Source organism: Cydia fagiglandana, chromosome 2 (assembly GCF_963556715.1).
Source record: "Cydia fagiglandana chromosome 2, ilCydFagi1.1, whole genome shotgun sequence".
NCBI classification, from domain to species: domain Eukaryota; kingdom Metazoa; phylum Arthropoda; class Insecta; order Lepidoptera; family Tortricidae; genus Cydia; species Cydia fagiglandana.
This window is the reverse complement of record NC_085933.1, coordinates 23,197,338-23,217,604: the sequence shown is the minus strand read 5'-3', so window position 1 is coordinate 23,217,604 and position 20,267 is coordinate 23,197,338. Positions and strand designations below refer to the sequence as shown.

Below are 20,267 nucleotides of genomic sequence, written 5' to 3'. Positions count from 1 at the left end.
CGAATCCCAGTAAGGGCATTTATTTGTGTGATGACACAGATATTTGTTCCTGAGTCATGGTTGTTTTCTATGTATTTAAGTACATATTTATCTATCTATATATATAAATGCAAGTGTCCTGACTGACTGACTGACTGACTGATTCATCAACGCAGAGCCGAAACTACAAAAGCCAGAAAGTTGAAATTTGCACACCAGATTGCATTTATAAAGTGTACAAGAGATAAGAAGCGATTTTGAGAAATTCAACCCCTAAGGGGGTTAAAAAGGGGATGAAAGTTTGTATGGGGTTAAAGTTTTCTTTTAAGCTAGGAATTTGAAACTTCGTAAAAAGATATATTATTAAAATACAAGCAAACTAATTTCAGCGATTTTGAAAATTCATCCCCTAAGGTGGTGAAAAAGGGGTTGAAAGTTTGTATGGAAATCAACAATTTTTTCGAGTGGTTGAGTTGAATCTTTGTACTTAGGGATATTATTAGAAGACGAGAAAAGTAATTTCAGGGTTTTGTAAAATTCATCCCCTAACAGGGTTAAAAAGGGGTTGAACATTTTAATCCATTATAAATGCTTTGAAACTTCTTAGAAAGGCATAATAGCCCATTACAAAAAAAGTGATTGCAACGTTTTTGGAAATTCAACCCCTAAGGGGGTTAAAAAGGGGATGAAAGTTCGTCTTCGGGTACAAATTTTATTTTAAGCTAGGAATTTGAAACTTTGTAAAAAAGTATCAAATTCAAATACAAGAAAACTAATTTCAGCGTTTTAGAAAATTCATCCCCCAAGGTGGTGCATAAGGGGTTGAAAGTTTGTATGGATATGATTTTTTTTTTCTATTGCGGGACTTGAGTCTTTGTATTTGGGGATATTATTAGAAGACAATAAAAGTAATTTCAGCGTTTTGTAAAATTCATCCCCTAACAGGGTTAAAAATGGGATGAAAGTTTGTATGGGGTTAAAGTTTTCTTTCGAGCTAGGAATTTGAAACTTCGTTAAAAGATATATTATTAAAATACAAGAAAACTAATTTCAGCGTTTTTGAAAATTCATCCCCTAAGGTGGTGAAAAAGGGGTTGAAAGTTTGTATGGATATCAAACATTTTTTCGAGTGTAGGACTTGAATCTTTGTATTTAGGGATATTATTAGAAGACAGGAAAAGTAATTTCAACGTTTTGTAAAATTCATCCCCTAAGGGCCACTTGCACCATTCACTAACCCGGGGTTAACCGGTCAAAACTGGAGTTATCATGGTTGCCAGTACAATTTGACACTGGGTTAACGGTTTAACCGCTTAACCCCAGGTAAGTGGGACGGTGCAAGTGGCCCTAACAGGGTTAAAATGGGTTTCAAAGTTTGAATCCATTACTAATGCTTTGAAAATTCTTAGAAAGGCATAATAGCTGATTACAAAAAAAAGTAATTGCAACGTTCTTGGAAATTCAACCCCTAAGGGGGTTAAAAAGGGGATGAAATTTCGTCTTCAGGTGCAAATTTTATTTGAAGCTAGGAACTTGAAACTTTGTAAAAAGGTATTAAATTAAAATACAAGAAAACTAATTTCAGCGTTTTAGAAAATTCATCCCCTATGGTGGTGAAAACGGGGTTGAAAGTTTGTATGGATATCATACATTTTTTCGAGCGCGGGATTTGAATCTTTGTATTTGGGGATATTATTAGAAGACAATAAAAGCGATTTCAGCGATTTGTAAAATTCATCCCCTAACAGGGTTAAAATGGGGTTCAAATTTTGAATCCATTACAAATGCTTTGAAACTTCTTAGAAAGACATAATAGCCGTTTACAAAAAAAAGTTTTTGCAAGCCCTAAGGGGGTTAAAAAGGGGATGAAAGTTCGTCTTTGGGTGTAAATTTAATTTTAAGCTAGGAACTTGAACTTTTTGCAAAAAAAAAGGTATTAAATTAAAAAACATGAAGACTAATTCAAGCATTTTTGAAAATCATCCCCCAAGGTGGTGAGAAAGGGGTTGAAAGTTTGTATGGAGATCAGATATTTTGTGAGTGCGGAACTTGAATCTTTGTATAAAGGCAAAGAAAAGTAATTTCAGCAACCAACATCAAAATCCAATTGACTTAAAACTTCATACAACTTGCTAAAAAAGAAAAGTACTTAATTTCAACATTGCTTGGATATGAAAATTATAAGTATGTACTAAAGATGTAAAATGTTGAAGATAAGATTCCACGCGGACGAAGTCGCGGGCAACAGCTAGTATATTATATATATCGCTGTCTGAGTACCCACAACACAAGCCTTCTTGAGCTTACTCTGGGACTTTGTCAATCTGTGTAAGAATGTCCTATAATATTTATTTATTTATTTATTCTGTTCTGCAGACAGTCGCGGCTCGACCGGGTCGGAGGGTGCGCCGCCGCCGCGAGCCCTGCCGCCGCCGCAGCTCCTGTCGGCGCAGAACGAGAGTCGCGCCACTGCTGCCATCTCCGTAAGTTTCTACAGCCATACTCGTACTATAACCTCATAAGGCCATAGAAAGTTTTCCAATTTATAATTTCAACCTTGTTCTACAGGGTGTTTGCCAAATTAAAACGGCAGATAGCTCGAGTCATTTGCTATCTTCTCATGCCTAGAAAAACAAAATTGGCCATGGTTTTTTTTACTACTACGGAAGTAAAAATAAGAAACTGTCATAAACGTGAAAATTTTTTTTGCACCAAATTAAAAAATTCTAGGCCTGAGAAGATAGCAAATGACTCAACCTATCTGCCACAGAACTGGAACAGATGGACCCTGTATCATATTTATAAACTAAAACGTTTATTGGATTTGACCTGGCCTGAGAAAGAATATATTTACATTAGGCCCACTTGCACCATGCCACTAACCCGGGGATAAGCGATTAAACCGTTAACCCAGTGTCAAGTTGTACTGGTAACCATGGTAACTCCAGGTTTAACCGGTTCACCCGGGTTACGCTACGTCTTACGTAGGCGAACAACGCGCGAACGCGGCGCGGCGCGGCGCGGCGAAATCAATCCTTTGATGCCATAGAAGTGTCCTACGGAAGCGATCTCGTTGCGAACGCGGTGCGGCGCGATTTGCACGCGAATGTCAGGCGGCGCGGCGCGGCGGCGGCCGCTTTCGCGCGTTGTTCGCCTACGTAAGACGTAGCGTTAGTGGAAGGGTGCAAGTGGGCCTTAGTATGTCCCAAACGTACATACAGTGAATTTTGAACTTTCGTGTACGTGGACCATACTGAAAGTTTCTGGATTCTGATATATGAGACGACTTATTTTTTCCAAGTGGCTAGTCCAGGAATTTTAAGAATGCCCTAAATCCTAAAAAATGGCAGCAATAAAATTAAACAAAGTTTGAGAATACTCTATTTCGGCCACCCTCCTATTTCATTTTGTCTTTCAACATGCCTCTTTCCTTCCAGCAAATGGTGATAAAACAGCAGTTACCACTAAAGCTAGCGAGTGGCAAGTCACAGCAGCCGCCGCCCGGTTACCACCGCCTACACGAGTCCCCGAGCGAGGTAATTTGGACTTTATTACTAAGTTGTTAGAATCTGAAATAGTAAATTTGTATGCGCAAACTAGTTAGGACTCAGAATAAGTTTATTTCATGTGATGTTTGTTGTCTTATTCCACTTGATTTTTCATTTTGAATTTACAAAATGAAAAATCATAAAAAAAGTTACTGAACTATTATTGTTGTTTAACAGAATTTAAGTATTTTGTCCCAAATATCTTAATGTCTCAAATAGGGTAAAACACCTATTATTGCTCCTCTCCAAAGGGCTCAGGCGGCCTAGCCAAGGTGACAATCGCTTGCGCTTCGCCATCTAATCGCTTTGTGTTTCTTTATCAATCTTCCATATTTCTTATTTATCTTCGAGCAACACGGAAGGGAGGCGGCATTCGCACGACTTCCCATCTCTCAGAATACAATAAAATTCTTCGACGAAAATGTATTAGTGTTTGCAAGATTTGTCTTTGACGTGTGTCATTTTCTATGTATTTGTGTCGTCATTACAGATTGGATTTTGTATGTACCTAAGTGTGTGAGAAGTGCGACTGTATGCACCTTTCCCAAAAATGGCAGAAAGATTTGTACGGTAGGATATCGCTTGGGCCCCTCCCTTCCGATGTGTCGGAAGCCGGTGTTGCTCGAAGTTATTTATTGTCTTTGTGACAGTGACAGTTGCGTTTCCTTCGTAGTGTTAGCGATTGGCATGTTGTCTACGGGGCCAGGTTATTAAAAGAAAACAGAGTTCACGTCATGTTGCAATTTCACAAAATACGATTGGTATTTTGGAGGCCAAGATATCGGTGTTTTATCCTACTAATTTATTTCAATTGATTCTCATACCCCTGTATTATCTTTATCCTGTACAAAACAGATCAAATGGTTGGTTTTCAGGAATTCGAGTATCCAAACGTATTTTAACATCAAAGTTTGTTTTGTAAGTACGTTATTGGTGTCGAGTATTAGCTGTGTCTTCCAAATTCACTGTTGTATAGAATACACCCCTCGCCCTTTCAAAATACCCGAATAATTGTAGAAATTATAAAAAAAATATGTAAATTAATTTATTTACCGTATTATAAATCAATTTAAACGGAGTATAAAGTAAGGGCTGATTTAGACGGCGTGCGAACTCGCATGCGATTTTAGTTACATTGCGGACTGGTGGTTACGTCCAATTCAACCGACCGATCAAAAACCGCAATGTAACTCGCATGCGAGTTCTCGCATCGTCTAAAATTTTAAATGAGCTCTAAAACTATTTTACTTTTAAAATGTTTTATAATGGATTTTATCCTACGAAATATGTACTATTTAGTATTAATTTCTTTCTTGTTCCCTCCTAAAGAAAATTAAGGAGTGAAAACATTTCCTTTTACCTCTATTTCTCTGTCACTTTTACTATCGTTTTGTAAAAATATCTTAAGTATATTGTAGGTATGTAATAGTATGTATATATATAAATTATTTTTAATTCTGTACAATCTATTCGGGTCCATAAAGAAATGTAATTGGCTTTAGTATTTGCACTGCGATTGGCTGTTAGTTACAAAAAACATCTTAGAAACATGTTAATAGGTGCCACTTAAAAACCGTATTGAAAATGATAAAAATAAATTCAATAACAATGCCAAAATGGATCACTTGGCCCCTGTTAATATGGATCTAAGACTTCGCGTAGAAAGGTGTATATTTACAACCATTTCGTCTGTTCAGCTTTTAATGTCATAGGTAGCAGAGGGCCTATCGCCAACGTCGAAATATTGAAAACTTCTGTTATCTCTTAAGAGCGATTTTTAATTTTTGATGTCGGTGGTAGGCCCTTAGGTATATTTCTTCTGGAATGCACAGATAAGTCTGAAATCAAATAAATCTTGCTGGACAAATGCTTCATATCGTATATTATACAAAATGTGAATGGTTTATAATATTATTATTTTTAAATAACATTTTGAAATCCGCCCACCCTGTATATATGTATCCGCAAAAAAAAGAAAATCCAAATCTTTATTTTTGTAGTCTGTTAAATATAACAACCCCAATCAGTGCTGCAGCAAACCCGTCAAATGTGGCATTTCATCAGAGCTTATGGTTCATGTTTATAAGGACCTTTCCATCGGAAAATGGTCCTTATGCACATTGGAGCACAAGGACTATTTTCTGATGCATGGTTTCTTATGCACATGAAGCATAAAGACACATCTGATGGAAAGCCACAAATAAAATGATAAACGCGTTACTGGCCTCAATTAGCCCTCCGTCCCCTATAATCAATAATCTATTTGGTAGGATCCATTGTGGATCCGAGTGGACCTTTTGTCCAATAAATCCGTTCAAATCTATTGATAGATCTGAATTTGCTTTGAATCGTTTATCTTTATCTGTAATGTTGACTTGTGTATTTGTAAGAATGGGATAAAACTTACTTTAATCCAATCAGGACCGTAAAGACTTATGAATAAGGGCCACTAGCACCATTCACTAACCCGGGGTTAACCGGTTAAACCTGGAGTTATCATGGTTAGCAGTACAATTTGACACTGGGTTAACGGTTTAACCGCTGAACCCCGGGTTAGTTAGAGGCGCTAAGGGGGTAAATGTATAGTTCAACTTCTACAACCATTTGATCTAGTTGAGGGCAGTATGGAGTCAGTTCGCTATGTTTCCAGCATTCGACGGGGCTCGTGATTCACCACACGCGCACCGGCAGCTCGCCCGCGCCGCTACCTACGCAACCGCCGCTCAATAATAAGGCTACCAGGTACGACAATCAATTACTTTTTCACTTCTCTTGCTAGTAAAATTGAGGTTTAAGTCGCGTGTAAGCGGCAAAAAGTTGCTTATTATGTAGGCTCGAGAGCATAAACTAAATTCATTTATTATGACCCTTACCTACTTAGGAATAAAGTCAAAAATCTGGCACACAGACTGCAATGAATCTTATAATTTCAGAACAAACACATACCCCAAGCTGCCGGACAAGTTCCGCGTACGCACGCCGGACGCCCACTCGGCGCCGGCGGGTGCGGCGGGTGCGGGGGGTGCCGGGGGTGCCGGGGGTGCGGGCGGCGCGGGGGAGGAGGAGGTGCTCTACTTCTGACCCGCGCGCGCGCCGCCGCCGCACGCGCGCCGCTCCTGAGACTGCCGCCTGTCCTAACTGCCGGGACCAGCCCACACCTTCATTACTGGTAATGCCCCATTCAACATTGGTCGGCGTCCAAGCTACTAAAAAAAAAACAAAAGATGTGTCTGAAAAAAAATCGCGTTCGACGGAAAATGCTTGAATAGGCGTTACGTTTAATGAACGTTTTGCCTACAGATTACGTTTACTTGGTACTTACAGTCTTTAACATATTTTCAGACGATGTGGCGATGTCTCGACTTCGACTTTTACCATACAAAACGCACCTTAACTTTTCTTAATATAACTTGCAAAACTGTTTAAAATATTAGTATCTTGCAAAATACGATGCCAAGCGGTTAAGAAACTCGAGACATAATACATTGCCATAAAATTATTTATTAATATTCATAAAGGTTTAATCTAGATCTCTAAAGGCACTGCCATGTACTTGATTTTAACACTCTCAACTCTCTCACATTTATTTAAAGTACCTCGGTAAGTTATGGACACCGGTCTCTTTAATATATGTATGCCCAAATAATATACACACCCGTACTTACATTAAATCTAAGTGACATAAACACTGTTACCGACAACACATTCCTACATTCAACATATCCTTTTTACCTACTAAAAAGCTAAAAGTCACAAATAAAGTCAATACTGGTAAGTGTGGCTGGCCATCACTACTGAGCCTGTTTACACATTGATTAGTGTTTATTGCAAGTTTATACATTTGTTACTAAACACAACTAGTTAGTAACAAATGTTAAACGCGAGTAGTAAGTAACAAATGTATAAACTTGCAATAAACACTAATAAATGTGCCTGTTTACACGTTGATTAGTGTTTATAGCAAGTTTATACATTTGTTACTAAACGCAAGTAGTAAGTAACAAATGTATAAACTCACAATAAATACTAATCAATGTGTAAACAGGCCCAGGTGTGAGGGCCAGCCACACTTAGCCGCATTGACCTTAAACTAAAAGGTATTATGTGACAACACAATTGTGACTTACGTGTGTCACAATGCAATACATTCCCCCATTATGATTTTATAATTGTTTTAATGAACTTAATGTTACGCTTTAAACTATTTTTGTATTATATATAAGTAAATTTTAATCACCGTTACGTACTTAACAGGGGCCATCGTACTTATTTTATTTAAAACAAATATCAAATCACTCGAAAAGTACAAACTTAAAATTGAACATTCCAGAAAGTGATCTCTATTTTATTACTTCATATTAATTTAATAAAAAGGCAGCTCTCATGAAAAATGTAACTTTAAAGTAAATATAAGACACGAGCTTCACCCCTACATTAGAAAGCAGTTATTTGCCATAAGTCAATCTAATATCAATTTTACGACATTACAATAGGAGTCATTATACAATAGCGAGGCGGGCGATTATATTTAAGATATCAAAAACCTATGTTAGTAGCCAAATGACTACGAATACGGTCTATAGTGAATATAAAGTTGTTACACTAGATGTTTTGGAAACTTGAAATCTTGTTGTTGACATATACAATTAAACATTCGACTTAGAGTAGAGGTTTGAGAAATACATCTCAGTCGGGACGCCTTTTGGTACATGGTGACATGACATTACTGTATCGAAGTGTGCCGAAAAGGCCGCTTAAGCTCTGTTTTCCTAGGATAGCGGTGCATATAGTTAGCGGCCGTCTCCATACAAAATAATACGGCTACATAAGGATGAGTCATATTTTGTATGTAGACGGCCGCTATATGACGGCACCGCTATCCTAGGAAACCAGAGCTTTACTTTACCTCCTAAGGCCCAGCCGTATAAGAAACAAACAAAATTTGCCAGTGAAATTTGAACCTATAGTGTAGGAAATAAAGTTGATTTTGGTTCGGGCGAAAATAAACCGAATAAAAACAAATGCAACTCTTTTGTTAAATTTTACGTATAGAATTTTATATACTTTAACTAAAAACGTGCCTAAAATGTAAAACTTTGTTTATGATTATTGGCTTTTAGAAATCTCCTTGTACCAAAAATGGCGTCTCGATCAAAACTATGTTATAGCGTAAACTGTTGTTATGACACATTTTTATAAGATTCCTGACTAACACTTGTTACTCGGCATAGCGCGTTGTAGTTATAAATATGTATAGTCTTCAAACCTACCACAGAGAGGTTTAAAACTGTTCTAACTTTTAATATAAGTATAACTGAAGAAAATATATAATTATGAATAAATGTACCTATTTAAAAAAAAACTCTATTTGTCCCAATAGTGATACGGATTATTACATTTGTATTTTTGGCCACTTGCAATGTTTCGACATGCATGTGTTAAAAAACTACAATCCGACCACTGTTCTGACAAAAATCTTCGGCGACACTTTTATTGTTAATATTTGAAGTACCAGTTAATAAAAAAACACTTTTTTACTAAATAGCACGCTGTTTTAAAAACTACTTATATTTTTAAATTGTTGACATACTGTTTTTAACTTTACACTTTTCGGAATAAGCTTATAACTGTATACTGTCAGTGTACATAGCATGTTGAACGTTTATATAATAAAGTGTTATAGTCTCCATTGTCAAATGTACTCTATATCTGTGAGAATACGGTTCGTAATTGTATGGTCGGACGAGTGATAATTGTAGCATATGCCGTGAGTGATACCAGTCGTCATTACCGGTGTTATGTTCTACGTACGTTTATTCACAGCTTTATTTCTTTATACTGTTCATTTTAAAAAACCTTTACTGAACTTTTATCTAACTTTTGAACATTTCATCACCCATAAATTATCAGATCGTAACTATATTTTTATCCATTTGACGCGAAATTATTTTTATTCACGAAGATTATTTTTATCTGAGGTAACCTTAATAGAATAATGGCGTTATTCATAAACGCTACTGGCCTGAATTAGCTATGAATCGTTTGTCTTTTTCTGTCATTTTGACTTATGTATTTTTAAGAACGAGATAAAACATAATTTTATTTAGGCTAACTAAATCAGGCTCGTAAAGTTTTATGAATAACGGGGTAAGAATATACCTTTATATGGAAAAGTTTACCTACTTCTGATATTTATATTTTTAACTTGTACATAATTTACGTGAATGAACGGCATTCGGGTTAATATAATAATATGTGTTCTATACATGCTATAATAATATACTCCGCCTGGTACTCTCTTCCGACCACGTGACTGACACAAGCCTACGTCATCATGCGACAGCGCTATATAAAGTGGCAATGTTATTGTGACGTAGGCTTGTGTAACTCTGGGAAGAGAAGACCATGTTTTATTAGACTATGTGCTCTATACTACTATGGAAAAGTTAGATAATCGCTCCTATAGGTGAAGAAGTGTTCCAAACTAGTCACCACAAGTATTAATGACATGGAAAGTGGGTCTAATGCTAACACGAGGCAGCTCAGATACTCATTTAACTTAAGATTCTTATGATACAGACACATAATATAAAATTAAATTTCAATTACTCTGCGAAATCATACATTGGAAAATCAGAAGCTATTTTACAACTGTGTAGCAACGTCTATTGCAATTTGCAGACCCACGAAAATATTGTGCGTGAATGGAGCAACAACTTGCTATGCCAAAAATTACCACATGCCAAATTTTCACGGTCACGTTTCAGTGCACTATCTTATCTTATCTTATCTTATTGTTTTCGGGGGCCCTTGCGGATACACTTCGACCCATAGGGATCTTTTGTGCAGTTACCCCCTCAGTTCAGTGCACTATATTATATTGTCATTTTTACTGATGTTTGACAGCGATATTCAACTCGTGGCACGGATACAGCGTTATCATCGTATTACAAGGCGATTGAGTACCGTAAACCACATAACTATAGTCCAAAATCTCCTAAGTATGGTCCAAATGAACTCTAATATCTTGGTATTCCTGATGAGGGAAAACAGGAATCATCTTGGTTTAGGTGTCACAATTATATGAATAGGTGGGTCCACACAAAACGAGCCGCCTCGCGTGGAAATTGCGGCGTGAAGCAGCTTACTCTGTGTAGACATGCCTCGGGTGAAGCAAACGCACTATGCCTCGGGTGAGGTACGTTATGTGTTCACCAGCTGAAGTGCTTCGCCAGGCGATTCCTCGTGAGGCGGATCGTTCTGGTGTGGACCCAACTAATTACTTAGTTCTGAGGCAAAACAGTTTCATACATGGCGGAAAACACTCAGAAAATACAAAAAAATACTGGTTATTTAATTAAGTGTTGAACTTGTAGACCGTAGTGGTAGTATTGCACTATTGTTGTGTGATATTGTGGTATGCCTAGTTTATACGACGCAATATTGACGATCTCCTCACATGGTTTTATAGTTAGATGCAATAACCAAATGCTCCGAAGCGCTGTAATTCGTGCCACCTAAAACTTTCTGCGCACTCAAATTGTTTAATGAACTCAACACTATATTTACAAGAACTCGTGAGACTTAGTAACTATTTTTTGTGCATTTACTGTAATCCATTTTACTATTTAGTCTTTAGAAATGGTGATATTTAAAACTACTATTTTCTTGTTTAGGATACCTTTTCATACTGTGTATTGTGTATATATATTGACGTTGATGTTGGACATAATGTAAGTGTATCATAACATAAATTATACCGAATGAATGAAATTAGGTATCTATTGTGAATGAGCATTTTAATTGCAATAATATTTTACATGAATTCATGTTTAAAAGTCTAATAATGTCATGGCAATCTTTGTATTAGTATATAAATATTAAATAATCGGGTTAAGAATAGATTGGTTCGTCGGCAGCTAGGCAGGGCTTGGGATATACATGTTTTTGGTTGTCTGCGGATCCCCTGTTGTTATTATATATCATTGTCCATATTATTTGCTGTACCAATTTATTGACTTGTCAATCTGCTTGAGTCGAGATGCGCGCGAGGTAGACCTACGCCTTTCTAGTTCGTACTGTGCGAAAAGACGCGAGAGGTCACCTCGCGGGACTGACTTGACACTTAGTCATGCTAACGTAACAGCATGTATGTATATAATTTTTAATTTAATATTTCTCGCGAAATTCTGCACCAATGTTACAAGTATTTTCATTCAACTAACGGTACTTTATGCCGTGAAGTAATGATTCTAAATATAATTACAATTGTACCTAATGTATAAGTTATCTCTAGTAGTTGGTATCAAGCCCGGGGCTAGGTGTTTCGACCCGAGAACATCATGACAATAATATATAATGTTCTATTTTTCTGATCGTTCGACGCAAGTGCCAGCTCATGTAGGATGTTAACTTTAATGAAGTATTTTATGCACTTTACGATATTCTTTTCGGCCATTGTTTCCTTAAATATTTCACAAATATCATATGCATTCTACCTAGCAATATCACCAACAATATTTCTTGTTCGACATAAATGTTGCTATCTAAAGATTACTACAAGCAATGGCCAGATAATGCATTTAATGTTATTGTTCCTTATAGAATGTAAAGTTTTATTCCTTGGGTATTTTTGCTAATATAGATCTAAGCATAATATTGCATTTAACTTATTGAACTCTCTCTGAGGGTTGATTGTAATCAGAATAAAAATATTTTCATATTCTACAATAAAGTGATAACGGATAAATTATTTATTTAACACTTCACTTTAAAATTTCAAATATGTGAATTGTATAAAAAACTTTTATCTAAATACACGCATTGCAAACAGCAAAATTGTTAAAAATACTATACTTACCTACCTAATTTTTGTTTAATTACTACCAAACTACCTTTTTTGTTATAAAGGGTCCTTAAAGAAAGTCTGGAAAAATGCCTGTTATGTTTTAGCTCCTTGCAACGCCATGTATTTAGGGAACAACTAAAATCTACAGCAAAAATATGTAATATTCACCCGTTACATATGTGACCTAAGTTCTCAGCGGGTATCGTCCGTGCCTTCTAAAGTAACGTTGTGTTGTTTCAGCTACATAATATACGTTCGTCTATCATTTTCTTATTCATAGTGCATTTATACTGAGAGGAACGTTAGATTGTTTATTACGCGTGTCATTGACATGGTAATTACTATCAAAATATAAATTTTAAATCATTGTAATATTTGTAATACATGAACTAAACCGTATAATTTTCCACAAGATACATTGTGTGGTTAAATTGTGATTAAAACTGAAATGTGCACACCATATAAACAGAGGTCGCGAAGCTCAAGGAAAATTAATTACTTACGTTAAAGTTACGGTGAAGAAATGGAACTTACCACATTAAACCTATAACTCGTTTCAATTGTTTTTGTGCTATGATCTTTGTATATATCGTCTGAACACTAGTTTTAACCTTTTAGACGCCAATGACCGATATATCCGCACCGCAGGTCCAACGCCAAAGACGGATTAATCGGTCACAGACCACAGAGCAACATAGACCTACGTGCATATGCATAAAGTTCAATTTCAGTTTTGACACTTCAGTGACCTGGCGTCCGAGTGACAGCTTTTGTATTTGACACAGCGTCGAAAAGGTTAATGACAAACCTGCTTCGCGAGGCAATTTCCTCGCCAGGCGGTTTATTCTGTAGTTACTACAGTGTAGTACTATTGTCGGTGACAGCGCAGTTTTGTTTATCAAATGGACGAAAAGTTAGATCAAATTGCTGTAGTATACTATACCACCTTGTTAAGGATAGTTTTAGCAGGAGCAGCTCTTGGGCCGCAGCTGTAACTAAGTTATTTCGTGGCAATATTTAACAATAAGCTTTAAACAAATTACTCCTTCGATCCCTCCAGTTTTCGTTGTAATAACGACAATACAGCGATGTATTGCTCAATGTTATGCTCATTTACTTCGTCTAGTATTGATATTAAATTTAATTGTATGTGTATACGTTTCGTTGGTCACTTGCGAGTGATGTTAGTATATTTTGTCAACTTTCTGTGACGATTCGCGGACCACGTCCGCTTTGTATTTAGAATAGATGAATGAATAAACATTTACTTAGAATCATTCCGACTTTTATTTTGCTGTTATTCTTCCTACTTATCGAGTCCCATCCTATACCTACTTCATACCCCGAAATATCCGGATATTCTGAATGAATTTACGACTGCTTTATGTCAACAAATATGTTTTTAAATGAAATAAGAGGACGGATGCCACACAGGATGTGACTCCTTTTCCCATTTGTCCATGTGACCGCCGCCATACATGAGACGGGGACAGATTTATATGTATGCACCTAATCCTATCTCTGCCCGGCGGGGACAAATGGGAACCCTCTTCCATCAATGGGAACACCCTCGCCTGTAAATTTCCGTGCGTGCGTTTGCCTCTTCCCAGACCAATACGTTTCACGAGGCAGCTGGTTCCTATCACTCTATGTGGGCTTATGCTATTTAATATAAGGTAACAAAAAGACAATCTTAAACAAAAAAGTTATATATTTAATTCTTATAAAAACATAATTAGACTTAATCTCGACTCTTCATTTAGGTAAGTTTTTAAAAGAAATACCTAAACAAAACCTTAAAATGTTCTCTCAAATATTAGTAGGTAACATTTTGACCGAGTGGTTTTATTTATTTACGTTCTTTTAATAACATACCGAGAAGATATACATATATTTTTTGAAACATACTATGGCTGATATTGGCTCATACCAATTTCTAGGTGTGCAACTATAAAAATTTAATATAGCAAGCAAACCCCCTAAGCGGGTTAGCGGATTAGCTTAGGGCAATTTAGTATACGAGTAGTTTCTACATTTATAGGCAATAACTTCATGTAGAAATTACACACATTAATTTACGATTAGTTCATATACATAAGAACTTTACGTCACAAAAATCTGTGCGTTATATTCAAAATCAAATGTTTAATTACACAATATCTGGGAGACCGAGCTTTGCTCGGAAAACATATAAAAACTAAAAAATGTTCGTTTTCCCAGAGATAAGACCTAGATAGATCGATTTATCGCCCTCGAAAACCCCCATATAGCAAACATCATCGAAATCGTCAGAACGGCTCTAAGCTTCCGAGTACAAATGAACAAGAATTGCTCGTTTTGTAAAGCCAAGTTTACGGAATATATTATAGCAGAAAGTAGATTGCAAAAACGCATGTACCTACACTATGAATACCAATATTCATAAATTTAATTGTCCAAGCACTTGCAGCTTGCTGTAGCCAGGCGTGGCTCACTCCGCGATTGCGTCGCTTTGCTACAGGTAGCTAAAAGTACATCCGTTCGGCCCCAATTTTGGGGTTTGCCATAAGCCGCGCGTGGCGCTGTCGTCATCTATAGCGGCCATATCTGTGCTGATCGTAACAGACGCGTTTTGTTAGAGAGTGAGTCTTCTGTACTTATAACTAGTACTATTATTTATTCTGTGCTGTAGCTTACATTTAGAGAGGCAATCGTATTTCCTGTTCAATCTATCATAGTGTGTTGTTAGTATCACAATTATAATTACAGTAAAAATCTTACAAATACTAACATACAGTCTTATCAATATATCATACTTATAGACTAAGAGCTAGTACCGACAAAAGTATAATTTCGTTACTTACTCAGAATTGCATAAATTTTTTCGGGGCTAGCTCTTAAGACTATTACAAGCGTCTCAATCACGCGTTATCGCAAAACTATAAGCTTGGAATATGTAGTATGTAGTGAAAAAAAATAGATAACCTAGACTATAGATCACTATTTAACCATCCTGTCTAAATTTATGGTTAGGTAGGTATATCATTTCAAGCATTATTTTCTATAAAGGTAAGGTAACGCACACTGCTACAATCAAAGTGTTCAAATATATCTTAACACCTCTTTAAAGAGTAGTTATACTCTACAAGTATAATGTGGATGTGGTCAGTTTTATTTGGACATAATGGACATGTCGAGGCCAGATCTTAGAATTATTCATTTCATAAAAAAGTTAAACCTAACCATAACATGAAGTGACCAACTATAAAATGGCATATTATGAAATGATCTATGATCGGGCCACGACAGACGTATTGACTGTCTCCATATATTAACTGTTCACATAAAGAAAACAAGACCGAAGTGATCCCTTAAGTGTTCCGTGAACTAAGTTTTGTGCGGAACACTAAAAATACATGGTGTGCTCACTCCATACATCAGTACTATTATTTTCGCAGTCGACACCTAGCATCGAGTAGCGGAATTTGACAAGATGTTGCGACGACCGAAAAGTCTAATGCTCAACAATTTCCAGCTAATATTATAACCGGATTAACGGGAACTCTATTTTCAACTTCTTCTAATATTACTTAGTTGTAAATAAAATTGTTGTTCAATTTTCGTGAGTCGCGACACTTGAGACATCTAGTATCAAGTAGCGGTACTGATAATTCCGCTACTCGATGCTAGATGTCGACTGCGAAAATATGTAATAGTAGTTTTGGTAATCAATGATTACAGTTATGAATAACTAGTAGGCCACCTATAAGCTCAAATAAAGGTCCAATCAAATAACAACAGCTATCAGTACAAAATGCAACTCTGTTGCTAACTACAAAAGGTTCAAATTGCTTTGACGTCACTACAGGGAAATACTGAGAAGGTACTAACTATCTCATGGCACTTGTGATTTAAGGCATACCTATTGCGGTTAGTGGTCTGTCTTCCTCTGACATGCGTTTACGATGTATAATGTAATGAACTAATTAATGGTCGCAATTGTTTTTTAGGTCCCAGCACAATTCTGAATGTACAGCAATTATAAAATCACTACACCTTATAAAATAAAGTCCCCCAGCGCGTCTGTCTGTTTGTGTGTTTGTATGGTCGCGATAAACTCAAAAACTACTGATTTTCATGCGGTTTTCACCTTTCAATTGAGTGATTCTTGAGGAAGGTTTAGATGTGGTCATGTACAAATATTTTTAGCGCTTTGTCCATGTAAGTATTAAGACCTTGACTTGATTATACAACCAACCAAGGTATAATAAATTGATACAAGTGGCTAAAAATGTGTACTAACAACATTAATGTTTGGACAATAAAGTTGAAAGATGTATTTACATATTTAAGCACCTTGACCGTTTGACCTTGATAATTATTTCTTGACAAACCTGTACAATTGCAGATATTCTTTATAAATGTGCTGGTACCTATTGACTTCTTAATACATATACAATAATTCTACGTATGCATCAATTCTCCTAATTTTTTACAAAACTTTGAGCCACTAAATAGCAAAAAATTCATTTGTAATTGAGTTGCTTATGTCATTGCTAATTCAACAGTAGGTACTCATAAATTGTGTCAACTGAGTTGAACATCACTCCTTAATAATCAACAACATTATCATCACTCTCTCCGTCAACTATATATTCCGTCAACTATATACTCCGTCAACTATGTATATTGCCATTCAAGAAATGCCTATTTTACTTATCTTAATCTTTAAACCCATACAAACAGCAACGCTCCTAACTGTATATTGTTGGACCTTATTACAAAAGGCATAAGGTTCACCAATGGACAGTTAACAGTGTAGGCTATGGTACAGGCATCCTATCTTACATAAGCTTAGATATTTGCCAATACAAAACAAATTTGTTAAAGATTTTTTTTACAGCATATCCCTAACATTCTCATTAGATGTTTTCTCCCAAATTTGCCCTGATCTGTAGAGCCTGTAAATCTTATTGTTCACCAAACTTGGTCCAAACTTCATCATGGCAGCTTCATACTTGTTCCGGAACACTTCCATCTGCGTCTCATTGAATCCCACCCCTCTCGGATGGTAGCTGTTCGGGTCTCTGCATTCCGTATATTTGTGTACAGCAAGCAAATTGGCGGGTATAGCGTGCCCGCTGGTAGTGGTAGCATTGAAAATGTCCTCAAAAGTGGTCATAAAGTCCAAATTTCTAATATATACTGGCCGCTTCTTCTCCTGCGGTAGCTGGTAGTAATGTGTCTTTTTCATAATGTCTGGATAACCAACTTCTGAGTTGTCGTCATCATTCTGATTTAAGCAAAACAATAAAGGTTCTACTGTTATTGATTTCTGTTTGTATGTAGGGTCAAAATCTGAGATGACAGCTTTTAAACTGTTATGGATGCGGGGAACAAGAAACTCATCCCAGGAGATCACTATAGCGTGACTTGCTTTGTTTGTGTCTTCCTTGTCTAACTTAAAGTGCCGAAAGAGACAATCCAACTCTATAGCCTGTTTGACTATGTCATAACTTTTGGCAAAGTTGAAAGGGAAATTTAAGGGGAAAAATTGTATGTCCCACTGTGTAATATCACTTGGTACCAAATTCAGTCTTTTTACAATGTCTTCAGAGATCAGACTGTCATAAATGGTGAATGAGTTGACACCCATCATGTGGTGAAAGACTAAGGACTCTATGAGGGAGTCTCTGGAGACTATTGGCACTTGATTTGGGATGATGCACATAGCCGGCACAACATTGTTTACAAATTTAATGTTGTTTGTATACCTCATGGGTCTTGATTTCCGTTTTGTAGTTACATCAATCAGTCTATTTATCGGGGCATGAATTGGACTCACTTTATAGTCATTGGCATAGAAGCTTATACCTTTTAACTTACCTAAGTTTTGGCTTAACAAGCACTGAAATACGAATAATCTGAAGCCATTGATAGGCTGCGAGATTGTTTTGAAACTGAATGTGCCTACTTTATGTTTGGAGCTGTTCTCTAGCCAGACGTTACAGCGGAAATTGGGGCGCGCGTTCGCTCGCCCGATGACGATAGTGTCTATGTTGTGAGCGTGAGGCGTGAGCTTCTCGTACTTCTGATAAGAGCGCAAAAATGACGAGTACGCGTAGAAATTGTCGTCAATCTGTTGGAACAGCGGTGGAGTTTCCCTCACCTCCATCGACGAGTTCCGCATTATCTCTGTCAGCATCGTAGCATTGAAGCCAGGTCCGCAAAACTCGATCTCGGACAAACCGGGCTTCCCGAAAAAGTTGAGCACTTCGAGGACATATCGCAGTCGGTAATATTCGTGCCGGTAGATAAGAAGCGTCACGATACTGACGAAGCACACTATGATGAGTATAAGCTGGTAATATTTCCTCATGATGGATCCTGACGACTGTCGCGGAGTCTTCATTTATTTGGCGACATCTGCAACGATTATGTATGTTTCAGACGCACATTGGAGTTGTATAACAGAAAGTCGAACATATATTGTAAATATTCACTTACGAATTATTGTATAAATCTTAAAGAAAAAGCACAAGACAGTAAAGGTTTTATTTCTCAGGCTAAGATGAGCAAATTGAGCATTGCAGATGCAGATTGCATTGCAGTTGCGAATCTAACACTGACATTATGTTGACATTGACATTAGTTTTTTTTTATTCAACTAATCACATGGACTAACATAACTGAAAGCATACTGCTTTTTTACTGGTAATAATCGCGATACTTTTTTACTGGTAATAATCGCGATCAAGGCCTGTTCACTTCCTAAGAAAGTTATGTCCCCAAATAATTGCGCATGTGTGCGCCTTAAGCTTCTATGTGTGCGTTGGCCTCCGGGAAAAAGTTGCGAGTAATAAAAATAAAAACATTTTTCTACAGCAACATTGCTCCCAACTCTGATTTAAATTATGACGAATTTTATACAATATTAATCATAAAACGGGACTTAAAACGCTTAAAACTTAATTACATGCGATTAAGTTTTATAATGAATATTTGCATCCAACTGTCTTTATCAATGTTCATAAAATATATGGAGGGTAGGTACGTCTACCCACCATAATAATAAATATATTTGTCAATGACTCTGTCCAACTGCTGTGGTTAAAGTTCATAACGAAAATTTTATTTATTAACTCTTTAAATAATACATACAACGTGTACCGCTACGTACCACTTAAGACTGTAAGTCTGTACCTACATGGATTACAGCAATGCACATAGAAAATGTGCTAAATACGGAGCAACGGCTGTTGAAGCAGCCAGAGTGAAATTTACAACTTTAGTGGGTTCAGAAGGAACCGAGTCATAACGCATCTGGAAAGCGTATTAATTAACCGTGAAGAAATGTATGAATACAAGTTGGAAATCTGTGTAAAATGCCGTGTGTAAAGTGTAGTGTATCTGTGTGTAAAGTGTAATAGGTAGGCATGCCTAATGTTATTTGTATAAAAGGTACCTACTGAAAACTTTGTGAATGCGCTTTATTAATGTCTATTTTTTTATTAAGTTGCCAGTTGCCAGTTTTCAGTGTATATTTTTATATGGAAAACATTTTTTAATAAATAATATATATAATGTTATAAACATAAACATGCCTTTTATTTAAATCAATTGATAATACCACAAACAAGGGGTAATATTTGCATCTTGCATATATTTCGTGATATGAAGATAACAAATATGTTTATCAACAGAATTACTACCTACCAATACCCGCCAGGCTAAACCGGTTGTCAACTTTAGTTCCATTGGTACACAAAGACGGCGCCACTAGTATAAACGTATAAACGGTTGGGGACATTTTTTTGTATGGAGTTACCGTTCTTCTCCTAGTGAGTATTATATTCTTTGATCGCGATATTAATACAAGGACACACCTAAAACCTAAATATTTCATTAAATAT

General features: G+C 36.5%; 3 protein-coding genes across 3 annotated transcripts in view; 1 reads left to right on the top strand and 2 right to left on the bottom strand.

Moving 5' to 3' along the window:
* LOC134673034 (rho guanine nucleotide exchange factor 18) overlaps positions 1–6,608 on the top strand; it is a 49,187-nt gene extending 42,579 nt beyond the window's left edge. The window contains exons 29-32 of the mRNA XM_063530974.1: positions 2,356–2,462; positions 3,417–3,515; positions 6,178–6,269; positions 6,461–6,608. Of these exons, the coding sequence (XP_063387044.1) occupies positions 2,356–2,462; positions 3,417–3,515; positions 6,178–6,269; positions 6,461–6,608 (446 nt within the window). The remainder of the gene's footprint in view (positions 1–2,355; positions 2,463–3,416; positions 3,516–6,177; positions 6,270–6,460) is intronic.
* Positions 1–20,267, bottom strand: part of LOC134678739 (uncharacterized) — a 336,630-nt gene that overhangs the window by 109,928 nt on the left and 206,435 nt on the right. The gene's annotated exons all lie outside the window — the stretch shown is intronic.
* Positions 14,069–18,970, bottom strand: LOC134678515 (uncharacterized). The gene is made up of 2 exons (XM_063537093.1): positions 18,862–18,970; positions 14,069–18,780 (listed from the first exon to the last, which is right to left on the bottom strand). The coding sequence occupies exon 2, from the start codon at positions 18,764–18,766 to the stop codon at positions 17,252–17,254; it is 1,515 nt and encodes a 504-aa protein (XP_063393163.1). The 5' UTR covers positions 18,767–18,780; positions 18,862–18,970; the 3' UTR covers positions 14,069–17,251.